At 38.8% G+C, this 13462-nt stretch overlaps 1 protein-coding gene across 1 annotated transcript in view; it reads right to left on the reverse strand.

Moving 5' to 3' along the window:
* The window catches only part of ATP5G3 (ATP synthase, H+ transporting, mitochondrial Fo complex, subunit C3 (subunit 9)), a 4216-nt gene extending 3521 nt beyond the window's left edge, over positions 1-695 (reverse strand). Inside the window, exon 1 of the mRNA XM_009996312.1 lies at positions 490-695. Coding sequence (XP_009994614.1) covers positions 490-695 — 206 coding nt within the window. The remainder of the gene's footprint in view (positions 1-489) is intronic.
* Between the last annotated feature and the right edge of the window lie 12767 nt (positions 696-13462).

A 13462-nucleotide genomic window follows, 5' to 3' on the forward strand; every position in this document is an offset into this window, starting at 1 on the left:
GGGCCAGCGTCCTGCGGGCGGGGAGCGGGGCGGGAGGAGGGCGCGAGGCAGAGCGATCCCCCCACTCCGGCCGCCTTCCTGTCTTACCGAGACTGCTCCGGCTGTTCTCTAGATTCCCTGAGAGAAACGGGGCGCAGCTGAGGTACCTGGGCTGTTCAGAGCGCCCCTGGAGGGGCCGGTTTGCACCCAAGTCATGAACAAATACATTTTAGTCAAGTTTAGTTGAAACAAGATTGTAATTACAGAGCTGAGCCCGCGCTCCCTAGATGTTTCAGTCACTTGCATGTACTTGAAGGTTTTTCACGTGATACGGGGGATAATTATTTTAAGAGTCATTTACCACTGTCAGGAGTATTAGCATCAGCTAGGAAATATGCAGAAAAACCTGTGTTTTGGGTAAAACATAGAGAAACTTTCAAGTTGTTGCAAAATTTTTATTTTACACACTGTAACTAAAATAAATTCTAACATGGTCAATATACTACAAACTGGACAAGCGAGCGCATATGTACATTAAATCGAGGGTTGGGAACGTGGCTCAGTGTCTTGGGAGTTAGCTGCTGGCCTCCTGCAAACCATGGACTATTGATGTTGCTGATGAAGCCACAGGTGCCACACAGCTGAGACATCTGCTGTATCAGCAGCTTGAGCACCCACCAGCCAACAGGATCAATAGGCACTTGGAGCAGCTGCATACTAATGTGAACAGTAATGTTGCTTTTATAACCTACCCTGGAGTGTTTTCTGATCCTTAGGTACAGTGGGGTTGTGCTCAGTTGTAGGTCTGATGGTGAAGAGGTGATAAGCTGCTGATTGGTTGCTAATTTTTATTTTTTTTGTTCTCCATGTCTTACGTTGTTTGGGAACTGAGGTGACTGGGCACATCTGCAGTGCCTATGTAGCAGTTCTTGTACAGACAAACACTAAGTAAAGAATAAGTATCCATGGCAAAACCCTTTAATGGTTAAGCAGAACTTTTCACTTTAAAAAAAAATAAATCAGTCTACATGCTGTTGTGATAACAAGTATTTCCAGCACTGTGGATAAAACTAGAAAGCAAATGTGGATGCACTTCTGGTTCTAACATACAAAGTGTGCTGTTCATGAACAGCACTTCCCTTAGGAAGTGTAGCAGCAAGCAGGATGTTGGCAACACAGAGATTTACCTGTTCCTGGAAGCACAGCAGCTAGAGGCATATTGTCTTCTTGGGAACCCAGAGGCCTGGACCTCCAGGCTTGAAATGGATTACAATTCATGGTCACATGGATTTAAAAAAAAGTGTGAAATGGAAACCCTCTTCTTTCATGAAGAAAGGGCCCTTTTCTGTCATGATTCTCATCCTGGAATGTTTTGCAAAAAATGTATTCATGAGCTGTTTGATCTGAACGTCAAACCCACCATTAGACACTTGTTTATTGTTGCTTTTAAGGCATAACAGCTGATACTGTATTTTACATGCAACTCAGCTGTCGCTTTCAGGAGGAGTTAGGAGAGCAGTTATTGATCTCCGGGGACCATGTTCACCTTAATTCAAACAGATCTTCATAAAATAAAGGCTTCTGTTCATCTCGTGCTGTTTCCTGTCTTGTTGACCTGCTGCTGGTCCCCAAGAAAGTGCATCAGTGCACCAAAGAGTGGTGTGATTTCTAATTGCTCATCACATTTCTGAAAGTCTATTCTACTTGGAATTATATCTTAAACTTCCCAAATCTGTTAGATTCCCAGTTTTCCAAATGTCACTTTCAGACAGGACTAGTTATGCCTGTAGGCAGTAGCCAAAGCTGCCAGAGGAGGTTTCCTCCCTGTTTTGCCTCTGGCAAAGAAGATACAGTGCAGCTCTTTAAGTAGAACCTGGTGCCTAAAGACCTGCTCTGTTTCTCTCACACAGCTCCCCATTACTGAGCCAGGTTTATGTCAGGCCAGTAAGAACAGCAATTGACTGCTAGCTGTTGTTGGCTTGTGTGGTCTTCTCCTTTCCTAGAAAGGAAAGAGAAAATAATCCCAGATTTCCTAAGCCTTTTGAAGACTTCCCCTAAGACCATAAAGATGTCTGTTTCATCTTTGCTGCTGAGGACCTCATGTCCTAGGTACATAAGGATCATGGATCAGTCTTACAGTGACAGGCAGTTTCACTTGGCAACCCTGAAATGAATTGCTATCTACACAGATCAGACTGGGATTTTCACAACAAATGAGTATCAGCAGAACAGATGTTGCATACAAATGGCATTTTTCCCATGACTTCTTAAAGAGATCTGTCAGGCCCTATAGCTATTTGCTTTGCTGTCCAGAAAGCAGGTGGTAAGGAAACTGGACACAATACCTGTAAACTGGCATGTCTGCCTGGTAGGTATGGGTTAGTTTTCCTCCAGGTACAGATGAATTTAGGCAATTTCAGATGGGTTCAATTGAACAAGTGAAATCCCTTATAATGCTGAATAGACTAATATGTCCAGAGTCCTTTGCACCAGAGTCCATCAGACTTCAACATCTATTATTAACAACTTATAAAAGATTAATGTGTGTTCTGTATTTGCTGAAAGAGAAATCTTGCCTAGCTGGGAGAAATCCTGTTGTCCAAAGCCTAAATAAAAACTTCTCCTTCTATATTGAAGCCGATTCCTTCAGGTTAAATTTTGTCTCCCAGCAGAGGATTATTACCACAAACCATGTAATAGACTGAAACTAGTGGGTTTTTTTAAAATTTGTTTTCAAGAGGAGATATGTCTGGAGAACCAATATATTCCAATAACCCTTAATTGTTGGAAGAGCCCCAAAGGATGAAATCAGATCAAAGGCCTCCTGAGATTGTCCTAATGTTTGTGAAATGTTTTAAAACATGAAGTGGTATTACTGCCTCAGGGTTAGCTCTCTAGAACTTCCAGATTTATGACGTACTTTGCAGAGCATTGATTGATACTGATTTACAAAGTCAGTGTTTTTCACAGCCTGGGCCTTGTTTCAGTGCTGAGAGTATCTTGCACTCCTGCTTCTTCCATTCATAACTGTGTGGTTAAATATTCTCATTCAGGACTGCATAGGTCTTCTCAGATAACTGGAGCAATGACATGTGGAAGAAGGTATATAGAGCAGAATTTATATGCTTCAGAATATTTAAACCAATGTAGCCCTGGGAAGAAGGAGTGAAACTATTATTAGATGGCTCTGCTGTAAGTAGAAATTCTCTAGGTAACACAGTCTTAATATCTGTTTACCTTATTATTAGTAGTTGGCAAATCTTGGTATAAGGGATATTGGGAGTTTTAATTACTGAGTTGGCTGGATTGGAAGTGATGCTTTATAGCAAAGCAGATTATAAAAGTTTTTTCTTATCATTAGGAACTTCTCCTTTACAGGGGAAAGGGAGAATCTTTCTTTAGTGATCTTTGTTCCCCAGAGTATGTACCCAATCTGTTTTTTTGCTAAAAATTCAGTTAATTTTAGTCTCAACAAGTCCTTTCAGTACAGAGCAGAAGGCAGCTAACGAGTAGGGTTAATTTAGGCTGTAGAGCATTCTTCTCAACAGTCTACTGATTATTTTAACACTCGAGTCTTAGAAATGGATGGTTTTAACCATGTACATCATACTGTGTTCATACTTTGCAAGTTTCTGAAAGTATGCTAATGCTGCTGAGACCAGGAATGCAATTAAAATTGAAAATCCTTATAATCCGTGTAATGTGACTCTTGGGTCTTTAATATCTGTTTTAAGTGGCACAATAATTATATACATAGAGTCTGCATTATCCATCTAAATTGGATGTTGTCAAGAGGAAAACCATCCTGCTACAGCAGAAATTCAGTGTGGAAAAGAAGTGTTCTCATCCTTCATGCCAGCTGTGGGATTCTGGTGGAAAATGACATCTATGCTCCAAGGCAGCCTTGCCAGAAGACTGGTGGAGCTGCTCTTGCTCTGGTAACAAGCCCTATTGTCCAGCATTCAGATTCTGCTGGTTAGCTTCGGGGTGCTATACAACAGTGTAATATGTAAATATGTATAGAGCCACCCTTGTGTAGAAACCTTTTTATGTATCACAAGGTGGAAGATTATCCAGTATTTTTAAAATTAATTTTGTATCTCAGCAAAAACTATAAGTGGTCTAAAAAATTTGGTCTAAAAAATAAGCAGAAAATTCAGAACCACTGAAAGGAGAGTACCTCTTAATGAATTACTTTACAAGATAAGCACCCTTAATTAAAGTGTCTTACTCAGATGTCTCGTGTATTTCCCAAGGCTGGTTCAGGCTTCCTCTTTGCTATGTTGCAAAAAACAGCTGATAATCTGAAATTGTTAGTCAGTTGGTTAATAACACACATGCAGATTTCTAGTTTACAGAATATCTCTGGATTAAAGGAAAATAAATTCAACAATTTTTTTTATTCCTACTAGTAGTATTAAAAAAACCTTTGTAACAGAAAACGAAGTCCGGCTGTAAGTTGACACCATGAGCTGCTGTGGTTAGAACACGTCAGCAACCCTATTACTACACCTTTCATATGAGAGACACTTTCTGATTAAACACAGATCCAGAGAACAGCTCAGACAGCCAAGACTTGGGCCATAGTCGAGCCATTGTTTCCAAAAGTGTCCATACATTTTGGTTGCTGAAGTTGAAGAAAACCCAAAATGGAGGGATGTTTTATTAGCCAGCTCTTCTGAAAGCACAGCCTTTTTGTGCAGGGGAATTGCAATGCCAGATTCATAGTTTTTAAACAATCGTACCTATGCTATTTTGTTAAGATTTTTTTGTTCTTTCTGTTTCTCAGAATTATGTAAATTATACTAGGCAAGTCTTTTTGGGCAATATACTGTTCACAGTTTGAAAAGAGAAATATGAAAGGTAGCTATCTGATGCTCAAAAAACATAGGAATTATGAATTCCTGTTTGGAGATTAAATAAGTGTTTTGGGTACCTGATCTGTTATGTCTATTTGTGCCATGTAAACAGCAAAAGCAGGGTACACATTTATCTGCCAGGATTGTGGCAGAAGGATTTTGCCTTCCTTCACCCTCTCTGCAGAGTAGAGTTCCAGTTTATAATCCCTGGTAGAAGGGAAGATGGGACTACAGTCCTTTAATACATGCAAGATTCATTTGCTTAATTGTAAATTGTAAACCTTCCAACTATGAGTTTAAATTCTCATACACTTGCAAATTACTTTGGGATCAGTGCCTGAAAGACACTGTATAAATGAAGAATATTCATTATAATCTGAAAGCTCTTCAATCTGAACCCCTTAGCAGAAAACCAATGGAATCATTTTGATCCAGTGCACAGGTTTGGTACTTTAGGACCTGGTGCCAGTCTGAACCTGGAGAAAAAGTTGTTCTAATTCAGCTCACTACTGTTACGCTTTACATGGCTCAGATGAGCTATTCTTAAATGACTGTAATTAATTTTGCTCCTAGTTACAAGAGAGATCATATATTCTTATATTCTGTACCTAAAGTACAGAAACTGTGGACAGCCTGCTGTTTCTGAATTCTTGGAAAGGACTCTGTCCCTAATATTCAGACTTGATGAACATACTGGTTCTCTGGCATGCCTGCATTCACTCCCATCTGTTGTGCTGGCATTGTTCCCACTCGGAATTGTCTATGCCAATTTCAACAGGGCATAGGTGCTAACCAAACATGGTTTTAAAGGGACAGCTTTCATAACACAGCAAGTGCATCTCTTTTGCCAGGAGATCCTGCTGTTTGCAAATAATTCCAGCTTAAGGCCACATGCTTCATTACATGGGATCACATCTGTAGATGCTTGTGGGCATTATAAAAAAATCAACAAATGTCTACTGTAGCTCTCTTTCAGTTTGGCTCAGTGCTTGGAATTTTGCATGTGGAGAATGAATGCTCTGCACCTTGTTAACAGAAGAGAGCCATAGGCTGTTATGTGCTTTGAGCACTCAACAGGTTTCTGCATCAAAGCTGGGGCAACAAACTGCAGAAGTTTACCAGAGCTGTGCTGCTTTTTCAGGTGGCCCTTGACTGCTTTGTGTCTATGGTATATTCTGAAGAGAGAATGACAGAGCATTGCGTCTTGCACCACAGCTTTTTGCCTTTCCAGATTCTGAATAGATTTGTGTATAAGGCATATTCTGCCCCTGCCCAGCTGTAAAGTGGCATATATGTACAGCAAAATTAATACAGCCTATTAAACTAAGTATTCTCTATAATGCTCTATGTAAGATACATAAATATAATAATAATATACGTATAGCATGACTATAATATGTTATTGCTGCACTTGACTCCTGTTTTCCCCAGTGAACACATTACTTACGTTCAAGTAGAATGACTCTGTATCATGTAAGAAATGGCTTAGGAAAGAGCAAAACCTGTTCATGAACATCACCACTATGCTCAAATTTAAAATATAGTTTTGTAGTTAAACAAAATAATATTTTGCCCAGAGTAATTCTCCAAAGATAATATTTGGAATAAAATGAGATTCAAGGCAGATAATTTCCCGTGTACATTTTCAGTCACACATTTCCAGTCCTAGCAATTTCAAGGATGCAGGGTGACAAGCAGACACATTAATATATTGGAAAATTCTGTTGAGAATCGAGGTCTAACATTACCAAAAGTTTGTACTGAGTGTACCTTTCAGAGTAGTAATAGGTACGTTTCTGTTCCTAATTGTTGTTGTTTAGCATAAGTTCATGGAATCAGGTACAGTTAGCAAGGTTTCACAGGCTTTGAAGCATACTTAGTGTGCTTCTCCTGTGCTATGGAAAAGTCAAATTTCAAAATACTTACTGTGTTGAGTTCAAGAAACAAAAATAACCAGTCCTGTTTCAGACTACATTACTGTATCAATTGTTCCTAAGCTTTACCATCTCTCAACTGTTTTCTCTCCTTAGCCTTTTGGCAGCTACTCTGACCTTCTGGACTGTTAGCACTGATTTGTTTTCCATACCACTTGGACTCAGACATACTCTTCTTATTTTTCCTTTTTTTTTTTTTCCTTTTTTTTTTTTTCCTTTTTTTTTTTTTCCTTTTTTTTTTTTTCCTTTTTTTTTTTTTCCTTTTTTTTTTTTTCCTTTTTTTTTTTTTCCTTTTTTTTTTTTTCCTTTTTTTTTTTTCCCTCCTTCCCCTGGCCCCTAAAAGTACTCCCTCAAAATAATTGCATTCCTTGGAAATCACCTGTGTCTCAGGGAAAGGGAGCAGAAGAGGTGTATGTTATTATTGCCATAATATGAAAAACCTCAGGGTAGATGCTTGAGGGACCGGGGGTTTTCCAGCCCAATACCTCTTGAGGGATGAAAGGAAGGTTCTGCTCCAGGGCAGTCAGACCAGGAGCTGTCTCATGTGGGGGCTGTTGTGGTTTTGGGTGAGCTGTATTTTGATTGCTCCTTACTAGTCACACCAGCAGTTATAAAATGATAATCTGGCTGCCTGTTAAGAGTCTCAGCTGTGAGATGTTGCAGTGAGCAGCCAGTCTGTTATCTCTGTATCCAAACCTCAGATCTTTCCCATAAAATATTAAGTTGGCTGTGGTACTCTTATTAGGGAGCAACTAACAGCAGCATAGATAGGACAGGAACTGGAGTGGTTGCACAAAGTGACTTGTGTTTATTTATGCCACATAGAAGCTTTGGCTCTTGAAACTGCTATCTCAAGAACACCAATATTTGCAGATAGCTAATACGAAAAAGAATAACATGGTTGGATTGTTCCAATTCATGGCTTGTGTTTTTAATGCCTCTAAGATGACTAATAGTGTGTATAAATAGTGACATCCAGTGTTCAGTTAGATCAAACACAGGTCCATGTTCTGTAAGGTCATTCAATTAAAATATTTATTACAGACCGTGTTTAAAATGCCTGTGTAAAGATAGTAGGCTGATTTGAATATTAACTACCTGCCAACTTCAACACACATCCACAATAAAAATTTCCTTCCTGACTTGTTGGGGAGCAAGAATGGTGTGGCTCTTGTATACTGCTTTAACTTTCTTTTTTATGACAGCAAGCGTCTGATTATTCCCATGTGTTCTTGATTTCTTCTTTCTCTGCTCCTGTTACTATGAATGTGGCCATTAGGGCAGCAGTCATAAAGGATGTGTTCACCACTTCCTTCTCTGTCTGTCTCTTAACACAGCCACAAGTCCACCGTCTTCTATTCACATTAATTCCCTGAGGTATCCACACAGTATTTGTGTTGACTGCCTTAATTTTGATCTTCTCTAATCATTCCCTGCCAGATGGCAGTTAAAGTTTAATGGTCCCTGTAAAAATAGTTCCCTTTCTTCTTTTAATCAGTCATGTGTGTTTGCTTAGCTGTTAGATGTTCAGAAAGCATGAAGGGACCACCAACGCAATTACTTCAAAATACACATCCATATTGTGATTTTAATGTTATGTAAATGTAACAGGTTATAGAGTAAGCAAGATACCTAGAAATTAGCATGGACTACACAACCTTATTTTTCTGTGTTTCTTTAGGTATATTAGAAAGATAAAGGCAATAATTTGTTAAATTTCATATAATAAAAGGTAAATTACTTTTAGTATATTCTAGACTCAGATGTTTGTGCATGCTCTGCTAGAAAGTGTATGAGTATTATGCAATACACTTCAGCAGATGCTTAACTTTAAGCACATGTATATAGCTAACAACAGCTGATACAGCCTTGAGCAAGGTACTTTGGCATGTGCTTAATGTTAGGCCCCTGAGTAGTTCCACTGAAGTTATTTACCTTCTTGTATGTATAAGACTACGTATCGACACCTAATGACACAGAACCTAAATTCGCAACTGTGTGTTTACTTGGCTGAAGCTTATTAGAGGTTTGAGGGTTTTGCTGAATCAAGAATTTAATTTAATAGCATATTCATGGTACGCCTAAGTAGCAAATCACTTTGGATGCAAATGATTTAAGCTGTATCAGACACCTATGGAGTGAAGCAGATACTATTGTACCACTGAGGAATAGGGAGAGCCTAGGAAAGTGATAGGCTAGAAGTCTAGTCCAGCTCATAGTGCTGCCAGAGAAAAGATTGCTGTGGAATTAAATGGAGGCTGGATCAGGCCCTGAATGCCTAGAGCAATACAGGAAATATATAGCAGAGTCACTAACAGAACCCAGATCTCCTGATTCAAATTAGACTTCTTTTGTGTCCAACATCTGTGTACACTGCGACTGGATGTGCCATTGCAGGCTGCGCAGGCTGGACTCTAGATTAAAGCTCGCATGAGAAGGCCTGTGCACACTGCAGGCCTCCCACTCACCTACACACCCCAGTAAACTGACACTAGCAGAGGCACAGACCAGCCTACGTTATTCTCCTGGATGGAAGGCTGAGAAAATAGGGAACCTTGTACCTTCTTCAAAAGCATGTTTTAACAACCGTCTCCAAAACAAGTTACCAGAAACGACTGCACTGCAACAGTACTTCCTGCCCCATTTTTTTGTTTTGAATGACAGTGATGGAACTGAATTATACTGAACTTCTGATCATCTTAGTGCTTTTATATTTTGCCATGAATGCCTGAAAGTTGGACAACAAAGGGAGTTACTTCAGCTCCAGTTTTCCCTGTTGTGTCTTAAAATGATAAGAGATTTGATTATAACATAACAGAAATAGCTATGATATTTTGCTTAAGATTTTTACCTAAAAGGAGAGTTTTCTGTACTTCATTTTTTTCCCTCAGTTCCTTTTTACATACAGCTTTTTTGGGTAGGATCTAGGCCAGAAAGCAGAGATGTAGATAGCACTGTTCTTATTATAATAAGCAGATGACCTCATTGAGATCAGTGCCTCAGAGTACTGGATGCTGGGAAAAATGTAATAAAAGCCAATCCCTGCCCAAAGGAACATCAAGTCTAAATACACAAGCTATTTTGTAAATCTGGGACACAGAGAGGTTGATTTGTCTGGTGTCAGACTGTGGCAGTTGCTAGTGTCTCACTCTTGAACTCTTGTGCCTTAGCCAATGGCCTTAACCCCAGCAACATCCTTCTTCTCTATTTATATTTAATTAAAATGGCAGCAGTGCCCAGCTTTGCTAAATTTCCATATGTCTGAGCTGCAAAATCTGTCAGCTATTGAAAAGTGCACATACCTATATTTTTCTCTTCCTTGGTTTCCTCCCTTGTTTCCATATCAGAGAAGCATGAATAGTCTTCCCTGCTTGGCTCAAGATTGCAAACATACAAACGATCAAAGCAGAGCTTGCTGGGCTCATGATGGCTAATAGCAGGTGTCGAAGTGAAGGTGTTCCCCTATGGACATAACCCATCATGGTTGGGCTGATGCCCAGTTCATAGGAGGCAACATGAATCTTTCAAATGGAAAGGGAGATAAATTGCACCTAAATGCTCTAATGATGATAATGTAGAGAGACAGATGTGGTAGCCGAGTGTTAGAATCTCTCCATACACTCTTTGCTTATATTATGCTATCATATTCTACTAACACAAGCCAGCTGCAAAACCAGAATGTTGTTTGACTTTATCCTCTGGACTTCTCCAGATTAGTGAACCTTATAGATAGAAATGGTTTTTTTTGCTGTCAAACAAACCAAAAGGTCATTTTATAAGCTCACATCAGAAGCGGAAAGCACTCACTGGTATTTGTCTCAGCTGCACAACTTTTGTTAAAATGTTAGCACTATAGAAACTGAGACAACTGCAGCTCAAAAATCCTTATTCTTGGCAAGGAATTATGTTTCCTTGCCCCTAGTGTGGCCAATCACACCTTTGTGAAGAGGGTGCCATGCAGAAGACTTGTAATTCAGAGTGGCTTGGGTCCACTTTGCATAAATATAAGTGACATAATGATTGCACAAGGTGAAAGGAAGCAGAGGAGGAGGTGCAGAGCACTGCCAAGTGAGTCTAAGCATAGAGGATATGTAAGAACCACAAAGAACATTTATACACCTGATACAATATGTGCCAGTTGTTAAGGCAGAAAGCCAAAGGTAATAAGCACTGTGAGAATTCTGAGAGCTCCTTTTTGGCCCAGATTTTTGCCTGTAATTGAAGCACTATCCTCTACTGATCCTTCAGGTGCTATTGGAATGATTTTATCCAAGCTTCAAGGGAGAATCAGTCTCTAAAGAGTGAAGGAAACTTTCTTTACATTATAGCTCTATGCTAGATACAAGCTATGGATGTGACTCATGAGTATTTATAATAGAAAAAGTCAGTGTAATTCCTAAGTGAGGCTTTGATTTTAATTTAGAAAGATATTTTTCTATGAGCAGCAAGATGAATAGAAAGCCACATGTATGTGTATGTATTTATGTTATTAGAATTTTAGGAGCTATCATGAAATGTACACCAACATGTCTATTGCATTTTTGGAATTTATTTTTTTAAATCTTTCCATACAGTATTAAAAAAAACCCAACAACCTCACTAAGGCAAATAATAACCATCCCAGAATGTTCTCTGTCAGCCTGCACTCTCCATCAATTTTAGCAATAGACTATTTCTTTTTCTATACCCAGCTTCTAATGTATTCCCAGACAAGGAGTGGTTGTAAGACATTCTAATCTTATTCCTGAATAATAGATTTTAGGTTTTCTTACCTTAGTGAGATCCTTCTTACCTACCACATTGAATTTCAAGGAGCTAGTAGGCTACTCTGTGATGCTGAAAATTTCTTTCTAGTTCTCTTGTCAGTTTCCAGCTCTGAAATATTTTTTAAAAGCATGGTTTATATTGGACAAAATAGATTGAGAAATAAAAGACTAACTAAGTCAGCAGCCTCATTAAAGTGCACATAGTAGTCATGTAACTTTGCTTTCCTTCCACATTCTTTCTATGTTTTTACTTCAGTTACAAACTGTTTAGGACCAACATGTGCCTTTTCTTTTTTTTGCAGGGGACCAGGGATAATTCTGTGCTGCCTAAATAAACAAATCTATTTTAAAGTATATTAATTTTATTATTTAGTATGGGACATCTGTGTTCATATGCATCCTTTGGAAGTGTCCACTCTGGAAAAACATTCAAAAGCTTTTAAAGATAAGGTAGTAATCCTGGGAAGCGCTGAAAATACAATCAATACATCAGAAAGATAAATAGAATAATTATTAAAGTAATGGAAAACATGCAGGTTTACAGATAACTGTAATGGAAAAATAATTACTGGTATTTTCTGGGAGTCCAGTGATGTCCTGTAAGAAAAGGGAGGAATTGTCAGTTTCATTTGAAACAACAAATTCAAAACAATGGACTTAACTACATCTTGGAACAAATGGAACACCCTTGTGATTAAATCATGGAAAACCAGACTGCCCAAAGCACTACACTTGATTGCACTCCTGCAAGGATGAGTTGAACTGGTGTCTCTATTTGTCACTGCTGACATTGGTCTGGGAAGACACATATTTAATCAGTAACATTAAATGCACTATTTCTGTTACACAACAGTGCATATAATTCAAATTCAAAAGCACAAATTATAGGAAGGACCTCCTTTGGCTGTCCATAACTACTTACAGACATCACATAATCATTTCTCCATTTATCAGCAAGACATTCTTTGAATCATACAAAAACAACAGTGGTAGAATTTAAAAAAAACCAAACCAACAAACCAAAACAACAACAAAAAACTCACCACAAATTAAAAAAAGGAGTTAGTACTAATTTATATTTTAACTACAAGTGAAAGTAGACTGACAGGTCTAATATAGAATCTTCTGTGCTACCCAGTATCTTTTAACGTTGTGGTAATTGTAAGAAATAGTTTTATCAGAAAGACATTTACATTCAATTTTCATGAGAAACAGAAACCCAAATTATGATATTAGCTGTGAAAAACACAGCAAAGCAAATCCATCTTTCTGAGGAGATACAATGTTAAAGAGAAATGGGTAGCTGTATAAGGTAGCTCTGCTTCTGTCTGAGTTCCTAAGTTACACGTATAGTAAACTGACAGCTTACCCCCTTCTTCTGTATCCACCTAACTCATGAGGAACATATAAGAACATTAAAGAACTGCTTTTGCACCTGCTATCCTAGTATTATGCTTTGCATTTTTAATGCTTAACAGAAGCTGTTGGTGTTTAAAAATCTTCACTGAGTGTATCCATGCAGCGTGAAAAAAGCTGAGGTCATTAAACTGAATGTTATACAACAGAATCATCTTGCATTTAATTACTAGATTTCTAAAGCAGTTACTAAATTTGGCCCAGGTGCCTGCCTAGAGGGAAGCCAAGTTTTTCTTCCATTTTGGAAATTAGCCTCCATTGTTTTCTCCACAGAGAAGGAGTGTGCAGCAAGAGTGCTGCTTGGCAAAGGTGGCCACCAGCAGGTAGGATGCCATGCAGGACACCCGAGTGCCAGCAGGCGCTGGGCACGTGGGAAGGACCAGCATGACAAGCTGGCCTTTCTGCAGGAGTCAGAACAGAAAGTCAGTCAGCCTTCTCTTTTCAATTGCATATCATTATTTGTTTCTTTACAGACAAATCTACATCCTGGAGTTGTTCCCCCCCCCCC

This window comes from Chaetura pelagica, unplaced genomic scaffold, assembly GCF_000747805.2.
Source record: "Chaetura pelagica isolate M959 unplaced genomic scaffold, ChaPel_1.0 scaffold3, whole genome shotgun sequence".
NCBI lineage: Eukaryota > Metazoa > Chordata > Aves > Apodiformes > Apodidae > Chaetura > Chaetura pelagica.